A 27,049-nucleotide genomic window follows, 5' to 3' on the forward strand; every position below is an offset into this window, starting at 1 on the left:
AAGCCCTAACTGGTTTGACGTACATTTTTTTTTTTTTTTTTTTTTTTTACAGATTAACAGATTCTCATTTCTTTCGCTGTTCTAATGGTGGCATCTTTTAAATCTATAATACCACTATTCCTCATAATTGTTAAAAAGGTTCTTAAATATTAAGTTTGTCCATTATGCCATTTGCAGTGTGCATCAAATAAGTACACAGTAGAGGTAGACGGTAATCGATTTTTCAACTATTTGTTACCGATATTAACATTTTGTAGCATAATCTGTTATCAGTATTTACGCTTACATTTTAGGTTGGTACACATTAGTACAAATAGACCAAAAATATATATAGGTTAACTTATAAATGGTGCTATCTGGTAAAGCCAAATGCACTACTTACAACGGTTGCTGGATTCCACTGGGACATGCTTATACAAGACACTGTTCAACAACAGCTAGATTGGACTACTCACTAATAAAACTACTAGATTGAACAATGCCTCGATTAGTCGACCATCATGGCCCACCCCAAGTAAGAATATGGGTAGATTAATAACAAAATGCAAAAAAAACCTTAAACCACCAAAAGATTGTCTATTTCTCAGTGAAAAGCTTTTTTTAACCACACAAAAGTCTCAGAATCTGAGAGTCAGTCTGACACATAGCACATTGGTTATTAACTAAAACCTTTAAACCTCTCAGAGCTGTTTAATTACTGCAGGTATTTGATCAAAGGCCGTCTAAGTCAACGGGGTAATTTAGCCTGCATCAATTTGAGAATATATGCACAAAATCTGCTGTAACCCCACATCGCAACTCACTTGCTCTCTCTCTCTCTTTCTCTAAGTTGAGAGGACAGATAATGAACTAGAGGCTAAGGGTTATCACAATAATTTGGTGCTAATTTGTTCATTTCAAGATAACTTAATTGCCTTTAAAATGCTCTAGCCTGCTCGATGGGATCTGACATCTGTGGTCCTTTAGCCCTCATTGACCACCAGGGCAACAATAGCTTGATTTTTCTCACTGCAATACTGCTTGCCCTTCACCTCTACATTTGACAAATTACCTTAGAGTTTTCCAGCATTAGATTTGTTTCTTCAACCAAAATAAGTTATCAAGTAAAGAAAAGCACAGAGCATGAAACAATTGTGTTCAAAAACAGCTCAATATCAATAGTGGAAATTAGAGACGCACCGGGCATAAATCACAAACTCCTGGTTTTTAGTTTTATTTTGGCCGATCTCTATTCTGGACTTGCACACAAATGCCATTTGTGTGAAAATATTACGTCTGTAAACAGGACATTACCACAGGCCAGAGACTGGACACGCTGAAGATCGACGCAAAGAAGAAAACACAGATGCCAACAGAGAAAATACTTTACCAGGCACAGCAAGCTCACTGTTCGAAATGCTCGAAATATAGGAAGAAAAACAGAAATATTGAATTGGGGTGGAGGTTTATATGAATGCATCTCTTAGATGAACTGACGGTCTTCAGAAATGTTTCAATGGCATTTTCAAGAAACCGCTACTGTTCCATGAGCGCCACCTACTGTCAGAGAGTGAATTTACATATTCATTCAGTCCGTCTGCTGTTTTTGTTTTGTGCAGGTGTCTAATGTAGCATAACTTCACAAATCTAAAGTCTGATCATTCTGTTTTCGATCATGATTAAACTGCAGTGATTTTCTCTCATTTCAAATGGATACAGAATACTGATTTTGTTTTGTTTTTTTGTTTAAGGCCAGTTTGTCTGTTATAGAGCAAATAAACAACAAATACATTTGCTTAACACAGGTATCGGAATAGTCCATGAAAAATCATGATCGGTGCATCACTACCGGAAATAACACAATGTGTTGAGGACTGGTGGCTATGCAATGTAATCTGACAATGTTAGTTTCTCTGGAGTCTCCCAGAATGAAATTAATGGAAAAATTCTTTCATCCTCCTGCATGTAACCCGGGACGACCAAAGCTCATCTGTATGTTGAAAGAGTGAAGCGAGCTAATTACTGATTTTACCTCACGGGAGAAAAATGAGAGAGAATTCAGTAGTCCATCAGAACTGCCAAGGTCTTCACACTGACTCATTCAAAGGCTGAAGGATATTTGGAGTACTGAAGGGTTGTTATTGATATAGTATCAGGAATACAGATTCACACAATTATTCAGTTATTTAAGTCAAAAAATTTTATTCAAAGGAAAATAAAAGAATTTAGTCGATATGAAATAGCATTTGCAAAGCATTTTACTATTCGTAAAATGATATTTTTATCAAATGAATTACCAGGGTATTAAGCAATAAAAACAACTGTAGAGCGTGACTTCTGTTTGTTTTGCCAGTGCCCAAGTGTTGGTGTCTTAAAACATTAAATATAACATGAGCATGAGGTTAAATGACATGACAAATATTTGTGTCCATATTTGTTAATTTATATATATATATATATATATATATATATATATATATATATATATATATATATATATATTAATAAGGCAATTCACACACAAAATTAATACACCTGGGGCCGGTTGCACCAGTTGTGCATAAACCCTAGTTTTGACGTAAATGGGCACTAAGTTACAACTTACTAACTACTAAATATGTTTACGTTGCACCATTAAACTTAGTTTAAACGTAACTCAACGTTCCAACTAAATATTTACTGCAGCCTCCGATCAGGAGTAACGGTAGGAATATAATATCAGACAGACTGAACTACATCAAAAATCTCTTCTTTTACCTGACAGACTTCAATTCTTTAGACATGTATGATAATGCTGACATTTATACTTGCCTACATTTTAAGAGAGAGAACATTATGTGAAAAGATAACTTTGTTAGCGGCTCTTTAACACTAACCCATCCTAAAGAGCGCCGCTGTGTGCATCGGTCCATGCTGTGCATGTCAAATATCAGTCATAATCAATAAACGTAATATCATATGTTTTTTGTATCAATATTTATTTATTTGATACTTATTCATTTCATTTCAAATACAGTTTCTGAATGTTATTTACATATAAAAACACTTCTGTTATTCATGATCAAGTATCGTTTAAAATTTTTACCATTAGTAACGTGAGGCAAAATAAGTTAGAATGAAGGATAAACTGAAATTCACGGCATTTCAATACAACTTCTGCTCACGTATTTGAAGGCTGCTATTGGTTCATCGAGGCTAATCGTCATATGATGCGACTACGCATTACTTTACTGAGAGTTTACAACCTACTAGCTACATTCTGCCTTACGAACAAATGGTGCAATGGAATATAGTACAGAGTTAGTTACAAACTAGTTAGTAGTTACTAAGCCTATAGTGTGGACTCTACGTTCCAATTTAAGAAAGAACTTACGAACGGCTGGTGCAACCCGACCCTGTTCTATGGTAAAGTACTTGTTTTGAATTAAAAAATAACTGACGTTTTGGGGGCATAAAGTCAAAGTCAGGGTGATACAACTGTCCTAATATCATAATGAAATCAAAGTCTTTTCAAAGAAACTTTACTTTTCATTAATCTTGTATACTTTTATGTCACTGACCTATTAAAAAAGCCTAAATGCCTATTTCCTGGAGGCTTACCAACAGTGGACATTTTGGATGTCTCCCTTATCTGACCCATCTATGTCTGGTCTTGGAGTCTATGCTAACATGATGATGAATCAGGTGTGATTGATTAGGAAGAGATCGAAATTGTGTAGCACCTCCAGGAACAGGGTTGAGAAACACACGTCTACTGGGCATTAGCCAAATATCAGCTGATAAAAGAAATCATCTTAGGGAAAGTAGTTTGTTTTTCATTTGGAATAAATAATGTGCACTGGTGAACTGTGAACAATAATACATGAGTTGAGAAAGTTAGCAGGATAAAATTCAAGTTGAATTCTTCCATATTCCAATTTTTGCACTATTTCCATAATTGAGAAAGAAGAGAGAGAAAAATCTAACCCAGGAAACCCATGCGGTTGTTTTGTGTTCTGTGGAGGGTGAACTACTGTCAAACCCTAGCGGTGCTGACAGAACGTATTCACGGATCAGAACCACAACAGAGCACGCTGTGTCACTATCACTGCAGAATCTCATCATTCCTGCGCTACTGCCAGAGATCAGACACCTAGACTAAAGAAGACGCAGGTGTCTAATGCCACGTCAGCTTGGAGCGGGCTAGAAGAAGACTGGTCAAGCTGCCAGGGAGGAAAGAAGAGTCAGCAAGCCTGGCTGAGCACTGAAGGATGCTGGGATGGCTGAAGGGTGATTGTACATAGGAGCAGATATTGTCTGTACACAGGGAAATCAAGCAGAGAGAGAGAGAGAGAGAGAGAGAGAGAGAGAGAGAGAGAGAGAGAGAGAGAGAGAGAGAGAGAGAGAGAGAGAGCTTGTTGCTTACCCTTGTGGTTGATGGACCATATGCACTGCTTGCTCTGAACGTCCCACATCCTGACAGTTTCGTCATTGGAGCCGGACAGCAGGAGTGTGCCGTCCATTGACACAGACAGACATGTCACCAGATTTCTGTCCAGAAGGAGAAAGACTGTTAAAGTGAAAAATTCAAGCGCAGAATTGGTTTTACCTGCTCTACAAGTCTGCCTACATAATATATTGTGTTTAAAAAATGCAATCATAGTGTGAAGGTTACAATAAATACTTGACATGGTGCTCATATAGGAGAAGCAGGTTCCAATCCAACAAACAAAAAATGTAAATATAAATATATAACCACTCAATATGCTATCTCTTATGTTCACCAAGGCTGCATTTATTTGATCCAAAATACATTACAAACAACAAACTAATATTGTGGAAGAAAAAGATTATTCCTCTGATGGCAAAGCATACATGTATGTTTGTAACACACATTTCTTTACTGTCACTTTAGATCAATTGCGTTCTTGCTGACTAAAAGTATTAAGCGAGATAACTTACAATTAATTTAAATATATTAATATAGTTAATTCATTTTATTAATACATTAAAAAAAAAAATGAAAGCACCACCTTTCTCATACGTATTCTGTGATAGTTTCGGAGCAGCCCAAGCCGTTTCTCATCAGTTGGATAAAGACAACTAGTGTCGCTAATAAAGTTTGATGGATGACGATTGTACAGTGACATACAGGAGTCATACATTTGGCATGCGTGAGTCTGTTATTATTGATGCGGGGGGAAAACGTGCATGTACGCTCTTGGCTCGCTGATCGCTATGACATTGTATTTCTGCATGACAAACATTTCAATATATTCGCGTAGTTGTCAAAATGAATGTACTGTGAGTGTTTTATAATGGATGCTCGCCGAAGAAGCGCGCTTTGGAGAAAAGTTTGTGAGGATTAGTGGTGTTTAAGTACACATGGGCATTAGACACTCCAAACATAGACACAACTGCTTGCTCTGACAGAAGAACTGCTCACTTATGACATCGACCCGCCTTTAGATCGCTGAGTTTCCACACAATCGGAATGTTTTTATTTTTCATTTGTATTTTGGTTTGTTTAATAATTGTGAATGGATCCGTATAGTAGCTATATGTAATCCTTTGGCATCTCCCTGTGGTCGTGTTTGGTATGGCAGGTTGATTTGTGCTTATTTGTTTAAAGGCACACCATGTAATTTTTCGCCACTAGAGGTTGTTTATTCAAAACAAAGGCTTGATGACGCCTTGATTTCATGGACTCATGGGAGTTGTTGTCTTAATCTCTACAGTCGGTGGAGAATACGACGGGACTCGGGCAGAATATTCATATTCATATTCATGGATGACCGGTAATGTATTAAAGATTTATTAACGTTACAAAAGCCGTCGGAGCGGTACGAGGCCGCTGGAGTGATTGCTAATGAGAGACGAGTGTGACACGCGGCTCGAGAGCAGTGGAGCTTTTATTATGTCTCAGACAACTTCTGCTTCTTCCTGTCATGCGCATGTGGGGTAACGTATCGCTGTTTTATCATATTAGATACATTTGAGTGTGTTGAAAATTGTTATAATGCTACTCGGTGCGTTCGCTTGACGGCTACTATATGAGACACTTGTTGCACACTGCAGTGAGCTAGATCGATATTAGTCATGGTAAATAAGGTACCCGCGGTAAATCAAGAAAACGACATTTAAACAAAAAGACTAACTGTGTTGAGCAGTAAAAAAAAATCGTTTTCTGTCGATAAATGTATCCAAACAGTTTCTCACCTGTCTAATAAAATGCATAATTTCTGATGTTTCCATGGTTTCTACAAAATAAAACCAGAAATCAAGGTTAATGCCGGTATGATGTCATTGATAGGCAACGCACGGACATGGTCAGTGTCCTGGTTTAAAACTAATAATTTCTCTTGATTTTAACTTTCTTAGAAAAATTTGGGATAATGCAAGTACACAAATCAACGAAATAAATAACATTGTTCTAGTGTTTTTTTGATATTTTGATCCAAAAATCTTACACAGTGTGCCTTTAATTTTCTGTATAACTGAGCAGAGTAAGTACTTGTAAGTTGTAAAGAATGTCTGCAGTTACATTTTTGCAAAGTACGATTGTTTTTTTTAAATTTATTTATTTTTAAATTAATAACATGGCATTGAAAAGTAATAACACTAGAATACAAATGTTTTTGTGAATAACAATATTGATTTGGAGAGGAGGGGGGGCTTGGAGTAAAAAAGGTTGGGAACCACTGGTATAGAGTATATAGACTAAGTCAAAGCAACAATAAAATGTTTTTTTCTCAAATAAATGAACATGTGCTTGTTAAAGTAACAAAGTACAAAGCCAAATGACACCCTTTCTGCCACCAGCAGATGCCAATTCTGCAATTCTGGCTGTGTGTAACCTGAAAAACACACAGTAAATGGAGGCTGTGATTACACCTCCTGCCTGCACCGTCTTACAGGCAGAGCTTCAGCACAAAGGAAAGAAAGAAGAAATTTAATCCAAAATGAGTAGAAGCCAGAAAGTTTCACCTTTCTTCCTTTCATTGATTGAACTTTGTGCTCCAGCAAAAAAATAAAATAAAATTGTGAAGTAATGACGGAGGACAGACACATGGGTCACACCAAAGAGCAGAAAAACTCACCCATGTCCTTTGAACATCTGATTCCCGTCGCTGTCCGACTGGAAGGTTTTGTCCCGGCTTAAACTCTGCCAAGCAGGAAAGAAAGAGAGAGAAAGAGCAAAGGGGAAAAAGAAACATTTATGTTCAATGTGGAGAAAACAATCCATATGCTAACATGGGCCGATAATAACGACAGCCTGCTGGCTTGGGGTCAGTCAGTGTTCGAGTTACGGGTCTCGCTTCAACTTAAACTCATTGATCATGTACATGTTTTTATGCCAACTGGGGTAGCTGAAAAGAAAAAAATAACTTTTAATTGAGCACTGGCTAAGAATTTGTTGCACAAGAATCAATTAGCCTGGTATACACACAATCATGGCCCATCCTGCAGCCTCCATAAGGTACCAGGGGATTTAGCCCCGACTGTCTCCTAAACGGTATGATCGATTCACTTAATGGCATTAATTAAGCAAGAGGCTGTATAAGTTTGGTGGCCTGGACTAGACCATTGCTGACTCAAATCATTACATCACCCCTTTAAAGACTGGCAATAAGTAGCATCAATAATGCATGACAGGAAGAGTTAAAGCCAGGAGGAGATCTCTGGACATTCTGGAAGGAAAAGCACGTCTTTCATATTCAGATTTGCACATTAATACAGACAGATGTCGCACTGGTCCGGAAATAAAATCCATGTGATTAGGAGGAGGAAATAGTTTTGAGAGACCTTGTTGTAATTCAAATAATAGAGCCGTTCAGTTTGTAGTCCTGAAAGCCAGAAGAGAATTGGCAATTTCAAGCCATGAATTCCCTCTGGAATATATCAAAGGTTTTAAGAATAGCAGTTTTTGATGTATGATTAAAAAGAGGGCTGTGGTTAAAATGACTGAATTTCACGATGTGTTCAAAGTCAATTAAAAAATATTATACCTTAAACATTGTACTAAAACATATTTGAGACCCCTGTGTAAAATAAAACATAAAAAAAATTGCTACAAGCTACCCCAAGGATTTGAGTTAATGTGCTTAAGAACCGATGTTGTCCATATATGGCAACTTACACTACCGTTCAAAGGTTGGGGTCATTTTTTTTTATGTTTTAGAAAGACATCTCTTATGCTTACCAAGGCTGCATTGATTTGATCAGAAATGCAGTAAAAAGTGTAATATTGAGAAGTATTATTACAGTTTTAAATAAGCCTTTTCTATTTGAATATATTTTGAAATGTCATTTATTCCTGTGATGGCGAAGCTGAATTTTGTACTTTTCGTTATTTATGTACCGAGTAATATTAATTAACTATGAGTACTTACTATTGGGTTATGATTAGAATTAGGGTTAGTTGCATGAAATTATGAATAATTTATCAACCTTTTTCCTAACAAGCCTACTGCGTTCAGATTATGGGAGGCACTTCCGGTTTGGGGAAGTTCAACTAAAAAATACTGAAACGGATAATTTCAAATAAAAAGGTTGCGGAACAAATAATCGTATTAGTCAGTTCGACTGAATGAGCTGTATAATGTCATTCATGTTCTATTTTCAGATGTCAGGAGAACGCAATGCTTGGTATTTTATTGTGACAGTGCAACAAGAATATCTAAGGCAAGAGTTATTTAGGCACTGCATTCTTTGCCTCCTGATTATTTTCTCTTTTTCTCCCCTTTGGATTCTGCTGTATTAAAAAAGACAACATATACTGTGCACTTGTGTTCTGTTCTCCTGATTTAATTATGATTATGAATAATTCACTGGAATGCACGAAAAAATCTCTGGTTTTCCTCCCGAAATCCTCACGTCTCTTTCCAGTTTTTTTTTCAAGATGCTTTAAAATGTAATCGTCTCCCCTTCACTTTTAATCTCTATTACGAGTGTTTACTGGAATGTTTCAGACATATCTTACTACAGTGATATTTAATACGACCGTAATATTGATGTGGAAAGGATCAAGCTTTTGGTGTTATTCATGGTCTGTTTTAGTAATTTGTTAATGCTTTTACACTTTTAAATGCCGTTTAAATGTTTTGGTTGAATAATGTTATCTCATTGTACCCAGTTTTCGAAAATGCTTATAATTGCGTTCATAAAGCGAAATCTTCCGCTGACTGTCTACAGTTTAACAGAAGTTATTACCATAATAAAAAGGTGTATAATTAGTAACTGCATGTAATGTGTAACAAGAAAATAAAGTGTTACCGACACTTATATGTACGGATCCCCGCATACAGAAAATCATGGCCATGAAATAATAAAATGTTCCCACGTCTTACCTCTGGGGTCCTTCGGCCCAAATGGACCCGACGCATTTAAATAATTTTTTTTCAAAAATCAAAGCTTCATCAGAATGCTAAACAACATAAACATAAACATAAACAAACTAATAAATTCAGATTACCTATGTGTTTTGCATTTTTAAAATGCTCAGTTTGTCCACCAGATGGCATCCATCTCATTTCAAAAATTGCTTTCATGAGGTCTAGGCTTGACTCTAAAATGAAATACAGCTTTAAAAAAAATAAAAAACATTTTTTATTTTTATAATTTTCTATTATATTCAATGGGGGGAAAACTGGGGGGAAATGGGTCATATTTATTGGATAAATATTAATTATAAATCATAAAATTCTCAAAACACCAAAAAAGAAAAGAAAAAATATTATAAAAAACAAGTAAAAAAAAAAAATTATGATTTTCTTTTAATAAATATGAATCCCACCCTTCCGACCCATTTGGACCCGAAGGTCCTGAGTGTGACTCTGAAATGAAGGACCCCAGAGGGTTAATTTATGGTCATGTTTTATTTACTAAAATATAATACCCTGTTCCTTTTATACATATGACACTTCTGTGGTGTTTTTTGGGGTTTGTTTGTTTGTTTGTTTTTAAGCTTGAAAGATTGGCTACAACTGCAAAGAGATGGTTTGGTGTTCCACAGAAGAAAGCAAGCCATTTGAGTTTGCAACGACGAGGGTGAGTAAATAATGAAAGGATTTTCATGTTGAACTGTTCCTTTAATCTAATCTTGATGGGGAAGATAAACTGTAAAAGCAAGTTAAGCAAGCGTTTGTATACAGCAGGGATGTTCAGAGCATGAGTTTAAGTTAAACAGATGTCTTTGAGGCAGAAAGCCTTGACAGGATTAGATTTTAAAAAACCTTCAGCAGTAACACTTTCTCTCTCTGTATTTTTCTCTTTGCGTCTCTTTATTTTCCCTCTCTATCTTTCTTCTTTCACAGGGAACTCTAAGCTTTCCTGTCAGAAAGCCTTTTACTGTCAAAATATGACAAATTCAACCCTTGTTCATCATAGACCATCAAGATCATCTAAAAAACAAGGGTAAGGAAACTGAGCTGAGAAAGCACTTTTTTAACCTTTGTAGCGGGGTGAAGAGGTCAATGAAACTGCTGGACTGAGAAGAGGTTAACATAACTTTATATAGTTACAACTGAATAATAAATAATGTTCTTTTGACATGAAATCTAATTTTCCATAAGACTCTAGCCCTGACGAGAGGATTTTTTTGTTTTCCACAAATTTTACTGGCAAGTGATTGTATTTTGTTCAAAGGAAACCGTCTAACCCAATTAGAACGAGAAGATTGAGGCTGATGTTTTGGAATGAAGTCAGGATGCCAGATTCAAAGACTCCTAAGACCGCTTATTAGGGATATGCATGAGTTTATAGTGAAATACAGTGAAACTATGGATTTGAAAGTGCGAAGTGATGCCTGGAATCACTTTGATCATGAAAATACAGTAAAGTGCAAGATATGCAGCACCAAACTGCCATATACATAACATTAAAATAAGAACAATATTGGGTTACACTTTATTTAAAGGTGCCTTTGTTACACCGTAATTATACATTTAAGTAATGAGTAACTACATGTACGTACTATAGGGTTAGGATTTGGTTTGGTTTGGTTTAGGGTCAGTTGCATATATTTATGCAAAAAGTATAATTATTACGGTCACACTTTAGTTCAGGGTCCAATTGTCACAACTAAATAACTATTAACTACAACTTTTGCCTCAAATTCCTAATTACGGCTTATTAATAGTTGAATGTTAATTTAAAATGTTAAATCTAGGTATTGGGTAGGATTAAGGGATGTAGAATATGGTCATGCAGAATAAGGCATTATTATATGCTTTATAAGTATTAATTAACAGCCTAGTAATATGCATGCTAATAAGCAACTAGTTCACAGTGAGAATTGGATCCTAATCCTACTGTGAAATTAAGTGTTACCCAGTATTGTAATAGAATGTTGTAAATTCTTTGTGCTTAAGTTGCCCATATTTCTGCTTTGTTGTTATGGGAAAGCGCACATCCACAATGAGAGTTACACATTCAGAAAAACACGGTCAAGTTCACGTCTGCATTCGCGATGTAAGTTGTAATATGACTTGAAATTAAAAATTGACAATAGCCATCCCGACTTCTCATATCCCACCAATTAATCTCACTTTGAAACCAACTTTAAGACAGCAGACAAAATTATTGAAAGTGAAAAAAACAGCTTTAGAAGTCAAAGATATTCAAGTCTACCAATAAATAGCCTTTGAACATCTTGAAAGGTTTTGGAGACATGAAAAAATAAATAAATCAGGAAACCCTGTAGACTACGAAGGCTGGCCGAGATTCCAGACGCGGGGAACAAAATGAAAAACTGAGAGGATGCCCTGATTAAAGTTTAACAATGGTGATGAATGTATCAGGACAGATTGGGAATGAATCGCACACAGTTTCACCCCAGTTTAAAGATGTTTAGAAATACATGCAGAAATACATGCTTTCTCTCACACATACATTGGCTTAAGACATGTATACAGAGCAAAAACACTTAAAACATAAATACTGCCTCAAGAGGAAAATTGTTTATTCAAAAAAATTCTGCCTCAAGCATCTCCTGTTAAGCTTTTCAATATGAGCTCAGGAATACTTTATCATATGGCGAGCATTGTAAGATAAATCTCTTTATTAAGTGCTGACTAGGAAAGGATGGGATCATGCTGCCAAGTGTTGGTTCCTCCAAACGTTCCTTTCTTCCATCTACACTTATCATCTAAGGGAGAATTTCATCCAGTTAAGTTCACAATGCAAAAATCAAAGGATGTACGATATATTTATTGGTACCATATTGGTTATCGGCCAATATTAAATATTTTTTTTTTATTTGTCAGTAACGGACAATATGGGATATTTAATTGTGCATGCTCATTTCAGTTAAATGTCATTGACAGAAATTCTAAAAAAAAATAAAAATAAAAAAAATAAACTATTTTTCATACAGTACATTATAATGTGATGCCTTCATTCAGCATTTAAAATTATTTATTAACATTTTTAAACAACAATTTAAATATCAGTCATTTATCAGTTATCAGCCATAACAAAGAAAATAACTAGCGGCGTACTGGCGTTGGCCAGTACTGGAATTTTAATATCATTGTGGCGAGCAGGACGAGGCCGAGGCCCGTGAGAGAGCGGCACGAGGCCGGTGGCGTGATTACTGGCTTGGATTTTATTTGATGTTTTGTTTTATTATGTGTGGCGGCAGTCGACCGTGAGGGACAGCCGTCTTTACCTTTAATTTTGTATTTGTTTTATTTTGTTATTAAATTATTTGATTGTTCCCGCCTCCTTTTTCCCATAACATCTGAACTACGTTACAATCATATTGTAATACATAACCACAAAAATCACAAACAACTCATGAAAAGTCATAGTGTATATATGCCAATATGAATGGAATTCGGGAGCTGCAGCAAATAAGTCTTTATTAGTAAATAAAGACATACATTTATGTATGTTTCTTTACACAAAACTATCATATGACTTCATAGAATATAGTGAACATGTCACAAGGACAACTTTTATGATGTATATTGTCACTTTTGAAGCTTGACAGCCACTGGTCACTTACATTACATAGAAAATCAGCAGCATGAACATTCCGCTAAACTCCTTTTATGTTCCACAGAAGAAAGTCATACAGGTTTAGAACAACATGAGGGTTTTAATAATTTCCACAAACCACAAAATTCCCAATACCAATGTTCTCCATAAGCAGATGTTTCTGCTGGTTTAGCTCATATAGGTCCTCAAACATTCTCAAAGCCAAAAGAACCTGATGGGGGATTACCTACTCCCAATGATCCAACAATGGGCTTTAAGTGAAACTGACAATGGCCATGACACCTGCATACGTTTCATCTTAAATTCCTTTTTAGAAGAGTCCTCTGGTGTAAAGGTGAAGTGAGGTGAGAATGTGAGAAAACATATTCGTTTCACATCCATTTTTGCCTTCCAGCACATAGCGCTTTCTATAAGATGCCCTGACCTGGACTGAAATGGACAGCTCAACAAAAAAAAACACTTAAAATAACTCACTTTAGTTTTCAGCAGTGCTGAGAAGACATTTGAAGGATCAGAATAGAGGATCGCAAATCTCAGCATACAGCCTAAATGTTTAACACCAGAAATTTAAATTGACTAAGTTTACACTGTGGACTATGTGAAATAAAAGAAATGAAGATTTGACGGAAAATGATTTGACGCTATTTATATCTAATCGGTGCCAAGCAGGAGTCCAGTAAAAATAACTGATCTTCTCCATCTAATGCAGTGAAGATAAGACAGGGTCCATTATTGCATATGAAACCCCAACAGGATGCTTGTCAATGTGCTATATGGGCCAATTAAATGTCTCAAAAACAACTTCACAACAGTGTCAAAAACTCTATTACAAAGGTCTCATTGCATATGCTTTCAGAATAAATGCCAGCGATCAGGAAATGCTGCCGTTTAAAGTGCTTACCGTGCTGCATAGAGACACTTGAAAAATATTGCCGTCACTGCCTCCACAGAAAAGGAAATACTCGCAGGGGTCAAAGGTCACTGACATGATGCCAATGTCAAAGAGGACGGACAGGAGCATCTCCCCAGAGGAAATTTCCCAAACCTATGACATGAGGAGAGAGAAACAACATGAAAACGTGATGCACCGATGTGAAAATTGTGGGCGATACCGATAACCGATATTAATATTGCTGTTAAGGCCGATACCGATATTTGCCGATGTCGATATCTCTGTATAAAAAACACATTTTTATAATAATCAAATAAAGAGCTATTTTCCACTTCCACAAGTATTTAACACTTTTTTTTTTTTACTTTTGTAATTTATTTTCAGAAAAGACTGATATTGGGCCCCTTTACCTGTGTACAATATATGTCATCAGATTTTCAGAAGAAAATATACATATTTATATAAAAATAAATTTTATAAAGGATACAAGTGTGTCCTGAATTCACACTATGAATAAGCCAACCCTGAGTATTCTCAATAAACATCTAACTCACTTGAGACCAAGTCACTGTATTCTGTGAACATTGTACAACAGTTTAAAACTTTAAAATACAGTACTGTCCTACTAAGGCAAAAAACTGGAACTCACCATAGTGTGAAACTGATCAAAATGACTTTAAAGTTATCTTAATGTCCTGACAATTGAGTTATAGGTATAATATTGTAATTTTCACATTTTAGTTTATACCTGTATTAACCTATCTACAAAAAAAAATGTTTAATGTTCTTTTGCTTCAGATTGCACTAAATGTTTCTTTTATACAGTGTGCACGGTGTTATTATATTCAGTGAATCAGAATATATGTATGTTTTTATTTTTCAGTTAGATTACCTCTTTTTTATATACGTTATGTGTATCTATATATGCAACAGTGGTCCTGTATGTCTCTACATACTTGACAAAGTATGATAAGCGTGGTCCATAAAACTTGTATGCAACCTTCTGAAGTCTTATGATAGAAACGGTCAAAAAATTAAGAAAAGCAATTAAAATCTTGACCTTCTTGAGAGTCCATGAGAAAAGTCATGATATCTTCTTTGTGAACGAACCGTTGTTTTGCGTCAGATCTTTCGATGTGATTCAGCTAGATAAAAACTACTACATAAATTCATTAGGTTTTTGATGTTTGCATTGATCAATCTAGAAATTAATCATGAGAGAGGCAAACAGAGAAAAGAATAAAGAGACACAGATAAGAGTGAAAACAAAAGACAAGACTTAACCATCACTATGTCAGGACTGTGCTTCCCCCAGGATGATATAATCCACAAAGATCTCCATCTCTCCAACATCTACACCTTTCTGTTCCAACTTCCAGTATAACGGTAACACTTTTGCCAAAAAGTCTGAAGATCTCTAATTGGTTCAGGGGTAATGCAGTGTTATCGTCTCAGAGAAAGTGCTGAAGTGGACATTAGACAGCTCAGAAGCTCATCTTTGGAAAGCTCAAGTTCTCTGCAGTGAGATTGCTGAGCCAACACCACAAACTTTTGGTCCAAGTGAAAGATCTATTCTTGCAGAGCTAGTAGCTAGAAAACGACCATTATTATCTAATTTAAAGCTGCTTTTTAAAGGATCTTTAATCAATGGAAATATAAAATTGAAGTGGAAGTTTCTACTTGGTGAGCAAGAACATACTGTATCTGAGGTTGTACAATGATAATTTAACAGAGGAGCTCTGACACCCTTCCCTGCACGAGTCCAGCTGGATTGATGTCCCATCATAAAGAAGACAAACTGACCGTAAAATAATTTTGACTGGAAAGGATCAATGCCCATGACCCTGTTATAAAATGTCAAGAGCGAAAGGAAACTGCCCATTATCGAATAGTCACTTTTACTGACTGAGAAAAGATATTCGGAACAAAAACCATGTAATTTAATATATCAATACTTTATGTAAATTATTGAGGAAAAACATGGAGATATCTAGAGAGCAGACAGAGTGACTGACATTCTATATACTAAGTATAAATCTATAATAACAATAATTGTAATTATTTAATTTAAAACTATATTTAAAATACAATTTTATCATATTATTTATAAATGTATTAACATGATTAAAATAATAGATTTAGACTTATTTATAATTATTAGAATTATATAATGTAATAATAGCAAATTTGCATGCTGACTGCAGGAATGTCCATCAGAGCTGTTGCCCGTGAATTGAATGTTCATTTTTCTACCATAAGCCGTATCCAAAGGCGTTTCAGAGAATTTGGCAGTACATCCAACCATCCAGCATCTTCACCTCCAAGATCGTCTGAGACCAGCCACCCGGACAGCTGCTGCAACAATCGGTTTGCATAACTAAAAAATTTCTCAGGGAAGCTCATTCTGCATGCTCGTCATCCTCATCGGGGTCTCAACCTGAATGCAGTTCGTCGTCGTAACCGACTTGAGTGGGCAAATGCTCACATTCGATCGCGTCTGGCACTTTGGAGAGGCGTTCTCTTCACGCATGAATCCCGGTTTTCACTGTACAGGGCAGATGGCAGACAGCGTGTATGGCGTAAGGGTAAGCGGTTTTCTGATGTCAACGTTGTAAATCGAGTGGCCCATGGTGGCGGTGTGGTTATGGTATGGGCAGGCGTATGTTATGGACAACGATCACAGGTGCATTTTATTGATGGCATTTTGAACGCAAAGAGATATCGTGAAGAGATCCTGAGGCCCATTGTTGTGCCATTGTTCCACGACCATCACCTCATGTTGCAGCATGATAATGCACGGCCCCATGTTGCAAGGATCTGTACACAATTCCTGGAAGCTGAAAACATCCCAGTTCTTGCATGGCCAACATACTCACCGGACATGTCACCCATTGAGCATGTTTGGGATGCTCTGGATCGGCATATATGACAGTGTGTTCCAGGTCCTGCCAATATCCAGCAACTTCGCACAGCCATTGCAGAGGAGTGGACAAACATTCCACAGGCCACATTCAACAACCTGATTAACTCTTTCGAAGGAGATGTGTTGCACTGCGTGAGGGAAATGCAGTGCAACACATCTCGCAGTATCACACCAGATACTGACTGGTTTTCGGACCACCCCAGACCCCCCTTTATCAAGTAACCTTTATTTATATAGTGCTTTTTACAATACGGATTTTACAATCATAGCAGCTTCACAGTGATAACATGAAAATAATACAATAAGGTTTGTTTCTAGAAGAAAATTGCATCACCGTCCACCTTAAGTAAGGCAGATCAATAATATTGTTAAATATTTAATGTCCCCAACTAAGCAAGCCAAAAGCCAAGGTAACAGTGACAAGGAAACAAAACTCCATCAAGAGACAGAATGGAGAACAAAAACCTCGGGAGAAACCAGGCTTAGTTGGGGGCCAGTTCTCCTCTGGCCAATGAACGAACAGTGTATAATTATGTTTCAGTCAGAATTACAGGTCAGAAGTCAGATTGCATCAGAACATTCTATATTTGAATATTGAATATTTAATATTTATCCAATTCCATCTGGTTGGAAGTTGGAGTCATCACGCCGGTATGGGGACGAGTTTGTTGAGGATCAGTGCCGTTGGCTGTCGTGTCGATGAGGCCTTCAGGGATTTATAGTCCAATGTTGATTTTGTGAATGGTCAATTATCAGCCAATTAATATATCCAGCCAGTATTTCAGTCTATGACCTGCACCAGAGATAATTCAAATCTTTAAAATGTGTGAGCCCTAATGAGAAACCATTACTTCTAAACATGTAGGGCAAAGGTCAGGTAATGTTCAACAAAATTAACTGACCATAATAAATCAGGCTGTCCAATGCTCTAGTCAAAGGTCAAGCAGCGCATCGGTGTGGGCAGTTCCTGCCTGAACTCTGTTCTAGTTTGTCAATCCATGCAGACTTCCGACGTTTTTAACCACATAATTAAATACCCAAAAGTCATCGGTCTGCAGTTGACACAGAGACACATCTCCAACCCTCTTGTGCTAACAGGCCCAGCTCTTTGTGCGATGTGACCTCCCAGAATCCCCTCATGGCAACGACAGACAGAATAATTAATCTATGGTGACTGACAGACTGTAATCCACTGTAGCTGATGCTATTGAGCTCAGATGACTAATGAACAACAGTGGGACGGATTAAACATCAAAAAACATGACTGATGGCAATCTGATGACGACCACTTTGTCTAAAGGAGACAGAACACAAATGGGAGTGAGTGACTGGAGCCAACAAATATCATGATGAGAGTTCAGAAAAAAAAATTCACTGTTTAGTGGTAGTTGGAGAAGCAGCTTTAATAGTGCATTCCTGGGAAAAAAAAAAAAAAAGGCTAAACACTAAGCTTTTTATTGTCTTACCTAGGGATGTCAATTTAAATAACTTCCCACAATCGATCGTTGTTTAAATTACCTATCAATTAATCGATTAATGGTTAACCATAACCTCTTAAATCCAAAGTTGTCATGTTACAAAACCCGTGCTAACACAAATTAGGTGTCGTTTAAAGCTTAGAAGCTTGGCTACAGTGAATATAGGGAAAATTACCATCGCTTAGCAAGTGCTTTAAAATTTGCTGACATATTAGAAATGCTCTATTTTCATAGCGTGAAAAAATAACTGCTTGTGATTGTGATTAGTTAAATCATAGCACCTAACAATAAACGTGTTATATCATTGAAAAGGTCTCAAATAGCACAACAAAACCAGAATATTTGTTTCAGTTAGACACCAAACTATACCAAACATTTGTATGAAAAAGTGCTGTCGACATAAACGGTATATCCAAGATCCTTTGGCGCCACTTTTTGGTTTGTAAGACACAGTGGTTTCCAATGGCATTTGAAAGTTCAACCAATGGAAACTGGATCTCAGGTATGGTGCGTGAGTATAGTGGGAAGGGACGATGTGTAGACTCGAGACCAATCGGACACTTTTTTACACTGACCGTGCTTGGACTGGTTTGATCGCTCAGATTGGCAGGTCTTGATTTTCCATGTGCCATAGAATAGAAGCACACAGCTGAAACAGAGGTGGTAGATCATCACTCACCAGGATTTTATTATTTGTTTATTCTTTGTTCTTTTATTGTGCCGTTTATTTACAAGTAGTTCTTATGTTCAGTAAAATCACTTGTTTGAAGGGTTTTTTGGACCCTTGATTGTGTTACGAAATAAATGGCTAGCCTGCCTAATCTATTGCATGGCTTGAATACATTAACACACCTGGAATACGTAGCTACGGCACACTTGCTTCATTTTTCATTTTTCCTTGAGTGTCTGCTGCAAGTTTTGCGCATGAGCCGCATGAACCTCAAATAGGGATAAGATATGCATACCTGTGTCTGTTCAGCATCTCTCTCTATAAACAACAAAGCTGTGAGTTTAAAATTACTTCAAAAGAGCAATGTAACCCCTTGTTGCTGAGAACTATAATGTAGCGATTCAGTAGTGAAGCTATTGTATTACTAAAAGCCGCGGGACAGCATTGATTATTTTCTGTGATCCTGTTTCTGTGTGTGTGCAACGCGATTTCCATGTGTACGAGTGACGTATGGTGTGTGTGTGCTTCAATGAAAATATAGAACTGTGATTAAACTGACTTGGAACTACCTGTGCACTAAACGGTTTTATTGCACACCTTAAAGAAAATCAGAAATGTGTATTCAGACAGACCATGGAATATATAATTTTAATTATTTTAATTCAAATTTAATAAATAATAAAAAAAAGAAAATTAATTAAAATTAATATCTAAATTAAAACAGACTTTAGACGGCAAATTATTGATTCTGTAATAATTTTTTTTTGTCACAAATAATAAAATTGTTTGGAAAAAATATGGGAAAAAAATGTATGGTGCACTGGGAATCATATTTTTTCAAGTAAAGACAAACTTACCACTTATATTACAAAAAGCACACAGTAAAAATTACATGAATATGACATAGTGGGCAACTGAATATAGCGCAGCATAGTTTGAAATCAAGGGTTCAATGTTTATTGATCGTGCCATAACCAGACCATAACTAATGAAGATGGAGAATTGGAGCAGTATGTGCTCAGGCGCTGCCGTTCTCAGTGCCGTCAAAATAAAATTCCCTCTTCCAGCACATCGGCCAAACAGAAAAACGTATCGGCCAATGGCGATATTTCAAAAATAAATAAATAAAAAAAAAGTATCGTCCGATATATACCAGTCAACCACTGGTTAGCATCCATAATCTTACCCACAAATTTTTGGTCAAGAAATTAGAAAAATGTAAGCAAATGCACTACTTATAAAGCAATTGCTGTCTCAGAAAAACATCAATGACAGAATAAAGTTTTTGGCAGAATATGGGAAGTTAGATTCATTAGTGGTTGTGAGTTTTGTGGAGAGATGAATCACATTGAAACAAGAGTTGCATGGTGATGCTCCAGAGAGGTGTCTTTGAAAATCTGGAGAGAAATATAATAATAAATGCATCTCTACGACAGTGAAGCAAGGATGAAGAGGTCCCATTGTGTGGGGACCTTTCTAGCTGCTGGTATTGGTGAGCTATGAAAAGTGAGAAAAGTCTTTACTTTGGAGTACATGTGAATATTGTAGAATTGTGCCGTTTCCCACAATTTTAAAGTTGTCATGTAAAGTGGAATGATCAGATGTTATTTTTGTAACAAGACAATGCTCCGCCCTCACAATAAACTCAAACTAACTGGGAGACATTTTTCAACTTCTCATGAACATTTTGAAGCCATAAACATTGTGGAACAACACTGTTTCTTCTTCCTGTATAAAGAGGTCTGCAAGTTTACCCACACAGCTTAAAACATTTCTAGAAAACAAACGGGAAGGCTATTGCTTGCAAAGTTACTAAAGTATTTTTGCAATTCTTGCTAATTGCCTGACCAGTGTATTTGTGATTAAAATAGTTATGACCAATAGAAAAGAAACTAAATATTTCCCTTTTTTGGCTTGGACCCATTTTTCCCCCAGAAGTGTACATGTTTTGTCATTGATAAGTGACGTCTGTGCATCCCACTCTTGAAAAGCACCAGTTTCCACTGAAATGGGTTTAATTAAAAAGTGCCCATACTAGAAGAAACACCCATAAAGAAACAATAAGCTCACTTACTAGTTGATACATTAAACAAAAAAGTCCTTTAAATGCTGTTATGACTGCATTGTCAGTTCTATTTCCTAAACTTTTCATATAGCTTATTCATGTCACATATCTTTAGGCTGTATTTATTTATATATAAAATGCAATATTCTGCAATGACACACTCAACCCACTATCCATTATAATGAAGATGAAGTTCATTCAATGCCAGCAGATCTGCAGCTGACTGAAATCAGTTTCTGACCTCATATAAACCTTTATAAAATTCATGAACGGAGAAGGAATCCAGGCCAGGACATTTGACTTGAAAGCAAAACGACTTTGACATTGAACCTGATCAACAAGCTTCTCACCATCTCGTAGATAAAAATGTAGTGATTTCAGGTTGTTGTACAAACAAGAAAGAGCTGTACAGTATGTCCATTCGGAACTGCAGAATGAGACAGAAATTATAGTTGTTATGGCTTTGAAATCTTTATTTTGCACCATTTTTTTATTTTGTTTTCAATTTTAGTTTAAGTAAATTTAACTGTTTTTATTTTATAAATAATTATTCTATTTTATGTTAACCATAACAAAAATAGATGGACATAAGCATTGAAGACAGTTTCACAGATAGGGCTTAGATTAAGACAGAAGTAGGCCTTACTTAAATTAGGCATTTAAGTAGTTTTTATAAATGTGCCTTAGAAATAAAACATTACTGGTGTGCATCTTGAGACAAAAAAAAAATAGCACTGACATATTTTAAGATATGCCAGTGCAAGTTGCTTTCAGTTAAAAAAGCTCAAATATGCATTTTAGTCTAGGACTAGTCTTAAGCCTTGTCTGTGAAACCAGGGGTAAAAGTGTAAGCAGGTTCATGTCGTTTAATTTAGAAAGTCAAGTTGGTGCAAGACCACTTGAAGTGCAAAAGAAAACTATCCCAAAATCAAATGAAGGACTATTGCATTTGAACCTATTCCAGCAAGATTTTGGCTGCATTTCAATCTAATTTAAATGGGATCTTCAAAACTCTTTGGTTCAGTTAACAGAAAGGTTTCCCTATCGTTCAGTAAAGTGGTGGATGGTAAAGCATGCAAACAGGACAGATGATGACGAAGTTCAAGTTTTGAGTCCTCTCAACACCTTGCAGCCTTGTGTTGTTGTATTTGCAATGCTCATCAACTCTCTGCACCGATTCTCACACACTACCGTACTGATTAAACACTGAACTGATTTCAGCTGAATAATGACTGTTTACTATTGTCTTTCTAGAGCTGCTTTACAGCAGAATTTAATTATGTTTGCATCATTGAATCATTCTGCTGTTTATCACTGTAAAGCTGCCTTTGAAACAATCTGTATTATATAAAGCGCTATCTAAAAGATGACTTGACTACTGTACATGGAAAGTAATTGTAAAAAAACATGAATACATTCTGCATTCATAAGGGTGTTACAATACCCTCATGTCACGATTCCATAGATATCCCAATACTGAACTCACGAATACAATATTGATGCGATACTACAAGAGAGATAGTAAAAGGTTAACAAAAAATGTAATGTTGATTAAAATGCTAAATTTGGTATTACATTGGGGATGGAAATTAATAAATAACCCAATGCACAGGACAATAGTGATACCAGAATAAAAATATTCATGTTTCTGAAGCCAAAATACAGAATTATTTTAGACGAACATGCTTGCACTCTGTCACTGGCTAGATATATTTAAAATAATGTAGGCCACTTTTTACTGGTAAACAACATAAGTAATTTTGCATTATCAGGACCCCACTGCATTATTATACATTATATTTAACATTATATATAATAGTTTAATGTAGTCCCGACACTAAAACTCACAGAAATTTCACAACTATTTAAAATACAGATTGTCACTATCCACGATACATATTGATGCATTTTTGTATTACGATATATTGTGACACGATAGATTGTTACACACCTATTCATTCACAATGTTGCATAGGTTCATAACAATGTTACTTAAATTAAACAGACAACATAAATATTAAACTATGGTCTTCCCCAAAAGATTCACGTTCACATCCAGCTCTCTAGAATAAGACAACGGCTGGCGAATATTCATCAACGTCGAAATACAGTCGGATGAACCCCCTGCTATCTGCCACAAGTGATTGGAGGCATGTGGCAGTAGAGCCGTCTGTGAGTCAATAAGGATCAGCCTTAAACCAGCCATGACAGTATCTGCACAGGAAGCCCATGACACAAGCATCACTCAAAACAGCCGAGAGCAGAACGTGTCACAGCCTTGGCCCAATTAAACAGTGCGAGCAGCATTCCCACGGACATCACAAACAAATTTTTAAATCGCAGACTCCTTAGGTATGGGGGTTGATCGATTCTGATATAGATAGGTCCCGAGACCCTGACAGCAGCCACAGCGTTCAAATGGCTTTCAACAGCGTGAGACGAGGCTGATTATACGGGAGCCACAAGCATGTTTTGTCAGGACATTCATTGCTACAACGATCTCGGGGTGTTCGCTGATACTTCCACATCCTGCACCTGTGATGGCGTTGCAGTCACAGTCCGAAGAAAGAGAGGGTTGAGTCACCCTTTAGTAAACTCCCCTTTATTATTACAACAGCCAAACACACCTTGTTCTCCCATATCTCCTCACTAGAGATCAGCAATGACAGCAACCGGTCCTGCAAAATCCCCATGGGGGATTCTGGGTAATGAGAGAGTGCACTCAGTGTGACATTGAAGGCCTGTGTACCGCGGTGCCGCGGGCACACCTCGAGCTTAAACAAAGACTAAGCAGAGCCAGTCGTTCATGACAGATCCTCAGAGCATGTAGCCTGTAGATCAGTCATGCCTGTGGCTTCTTTATAATGGGCTTGATTATTGGCATAATCCTGTCAAAGCAATGTCAATGAAAGCAGGCATAAAGTCTCAACCAAAATCTTACCGGAATATCGTTAGACTTGAAAAATAGATCAGCATTGAGAGCTGAAGTTTCAGGCTTAAAGTGTGAAGGATCAAATAACTGCTCCACTTCTTTCACAGTGTATCAGCATAAAGGACTGGAAATTATTCATCGCTGAGGTTCAATGATCACACAGGAAACACTTAAAGTGAGTCCACAGGGCGATCTCTGGCTGACCTCGGAGGGATGATGTTGCTGTTACCTCCTTGATATTTTGATGCTTGATATTTAGAGTTTCACATTCTTGAGTTTGATCTAAAAAAGTGCAGTTTATACTCTGAATTTAATCATAAGAATCTCTGGGAGGGTTCCACCATCCATGTATGATAATTTATAAGTTAAAGAGTGATTACTTGGTTGTTTCTGAGTAAATATTGTGCATAATAAGTTGAAGCTGCAGTACGTAACTGTTGTACTTTTGTATTCAAAATGTACAAAACTTATATAATAAGAGAGTACATCATGAATACATTTTCCAAAACGTGTGATTATCTTATCCTGAATAACTGCGGTACACCTATAATTACACCTATTAGCATCTGACTGGTTCAGTGAATTCTTATTCTCTTGGACCTAAGTGCAGTTTTCGACACCGTGGATCACTAACTACTACTTAGTCGACTTGAATCTGTCTTTGGTGTAACGGAGGCTGCTCAGGGGCCTCATTTATAACCGTAGCGTACGCACAAAGCTGGTCCTGAAAGAGGCGTACGCCTTTTCCGACGCACAAGTTGTGATTAATAAAAACATACTTGACGGGAAAATTTGCGCACCTGCACACAAACGCTGACCCATAAGTACAAACATTTTGGAGATGGAGCAGTTTAGCTACACCAATGGTGAGCTGGAGTTAAATGGCTTTTTGGTAACTTTTAGAAAATTACACATATATAGCAAGATAATACAAATATAATTTCACTCTAGCCTATAACTTGAAGAAAACGTCTCGGTTACATATGGTAACCCTCATTTCCTGAAGGAGGGAACGGAGACCTACGTCGTGACCTACTAATAGGAATCTCGCTAGAGAGGCCAATCTACTTAGAGTGAAACTAAACAAGCCAATGCACATTGGCGTGCAATCATTTGCATCAGCTGCTCAGCCTCGTAGCGCAGATATATAATGAGAAGCAGGTGTGATTGCACCTCAGTTTTTTGCTGAGGAGCCAAGCCTGATAAGCTGGCCGCCCCGGCGGGTGGCAGCAGATGTGGCGACAGGACGTACGTCTCTGTTCACTCCTTCAGGGAACGAGGGTTACCATATGTAACCGAGACGTTCACTATCAGTCAGTCTCTCGACGTGTGTCGTGACCGACTAATAGAAATTCCTACCAAAGCGTCACAGCTGCTGCACCCCATCCAGCGCCCTGTGCAAGCCTCTACCCCTTCTTGCCAGGAAGGACAATAGGGGGAGACTTACACAGAGTGAATCGGGTCACTGTTGTTCCATGATAACCCATAGAGTGAGATATTGGATAACACTGGGACAGCGTGCCCTTTCTGTTAGGAAGAGGATGCTGCAGAAGCCACTTTCTTGAAGGAGTTATGTGGGAAATACAAATTGACTAGCCTGAAGGGAGTGGTAGGAACATAGCCAGGGTCTAAGTACTACGTGGTTGTTACCCGGCCCGAACTCTAGGCATGATTCGTCGACCGAAAATGCCTGCAGGTCCCTACCCTCTTGACAGAGGCCAGTGCAACCAGCAGCAAAGTCTTCATGGAAAGAAGCTTTAAGTCTACTGACTACAAAGGCTCAAAGGGAGCATCCTGAAGTGCTCGAAGCACACTGGAAAAGTCCCAAGAGGGTATGGAGGGGGGTCGAGGAGGATTTAATCATCTCGCCCCCCTAAGAAACCTGACGACCAGGTAGTGCTTTCCTACTGTTTTGCCATCTATGTGGTCGTGACATGCTGAAATAGCTGCAGCATGTACTTTGAGGGTGGAGGGGGACAGCCTTCGCTCCAACCCTTGCTGCAAGAAGGAAAGCACAGACCCTTTCGAACATCTTCAGGGGTCTTCTCGGCGAGAAGAAAACCACTCGACGAACAGGTTCCACTTTAGGGAGTACACACGTCTCGTGGATGGCACCCATGCAGAAGTGATGGTGTTAAGTACCCCTGGGGGTAAGTCACGTAGAACCTCCGTTTAAAAGGTTAACCTGACTGGTTAAAAGAGGCTTTCCGGGAGCTGGCGTCTTCTTTTTCCTCTTCGGGCCGTTGGTCGGTGCGGCTGGTGGTTGCCTCGCTCGTCGCGCTTACCTCTTCTCCCCACCCGTTTCATCTACTGATCTACACTACACTTTTGGTTAACCATGACATTTACTGATACACTTCTATTTTATGTTAAATAAACATTCTTTGTTAAATATAGTGATCAGTGTGGTCTCCCCCTTTTATGTTGCGATCACTGTATGAGCCCAGTGGTCGTAACAACTGTCACAAGGAGCATGAGTCATCTGTGAATACCACAGCATGTCTGGACACCTGTTTCCAACGATGGGTCTGAAGGTCTGGTGGCACGCCGGTGTGATTGCCACCCGGTGAGAGCAGTGATGCCATGCCCATCTCGGGACTCGGCCGTGAAGCCAGAGCTGAAGCGGTCTCATATGAAGCAGGCCAAGCGGGGTTACCACTGTCATATGCCCCAGGAGCCTCTGAAAGAATTTTAGTGGGAAAAAATTCCGTCCTACCTTTGAACGTGTTCAAGCAGTTCAGCACCGCGTTCCTCTGCGCTCTCACTGTGCACCTTACCAGCTGTGACAACAGCTTTTTTGTTTTGCTCAGTATTCAAAAAACAAAAAAAGGAGAGAAAAGAAGACCACTCGGGCTGCTGTGCTGTCACGCCCTCACCAGGGTGGAGAGATCCGAGAAAAAGGCTGCTTGAAGTTTTCACAATCTCCTGAGAGTTCTTCTTCGCCCTTTCTGTTGAAACGGTCCCACACAGTACTTCTTTTCACTTGCTTCATTTTGCTTGCTCAGCGAAATATGTCTGTAGGCACGTGTGTTTGCGGGCCCCGTGAGTTAACAAATATAGGCTATATAGTATTTGTTTATAGTATTTATTTAACCATGCAGCAAACTAAAAAAAATTTTACCTTTTAAA

At 37.6% G+C, this 27,049-nt stretch overlaps 1 protein-coding gene across 1 annotated transcript in view; it reads right to left on the minus strand.

Annotated features, from left to right (window-relative positions):
• wdr18 (WD repeat domain 18) overlaps positions 1-27,049 on the minus strand; it is an 86,231-nt gene that overhangs the window by 35,551 nt on the left and 23,631 nt on the right. Inside the window, exons 5-7 of the mRNA XM_077202926.1 lie at positions 13,862-14,005; positions 7,059-7,123; positions 4,385-4,509 (exon numbers count right to left, since the gene is read on the minus strand). Of these exons, the coding sequence (XP_077059041.1) occupies positions 4,385-4,509; positions 7,059-7,123; positions 13,862-14,005 (334 nt within the window). The remainder of the gene's footprint in view (positions 1-4,384; positions 4,510-7,058; positions 7,124-13,861; positions 14,006-27,049) is intronic.

This window comes from Siphateles boraxobius, unplaced genomic scaffold (assembly GCF_051911475.1).
Source record: "Siphateles boraxobius isolate OS27281-9 unplaced genomic scaffold, OSU_SipBor_1 5, whole genome shotgun sequence".
NCBI lineage: Eukaryota > Metazoa > Chordata > Actinopteri > Cypriniformes > Leuciscidae > Siphateles > Siphateles boraxobius.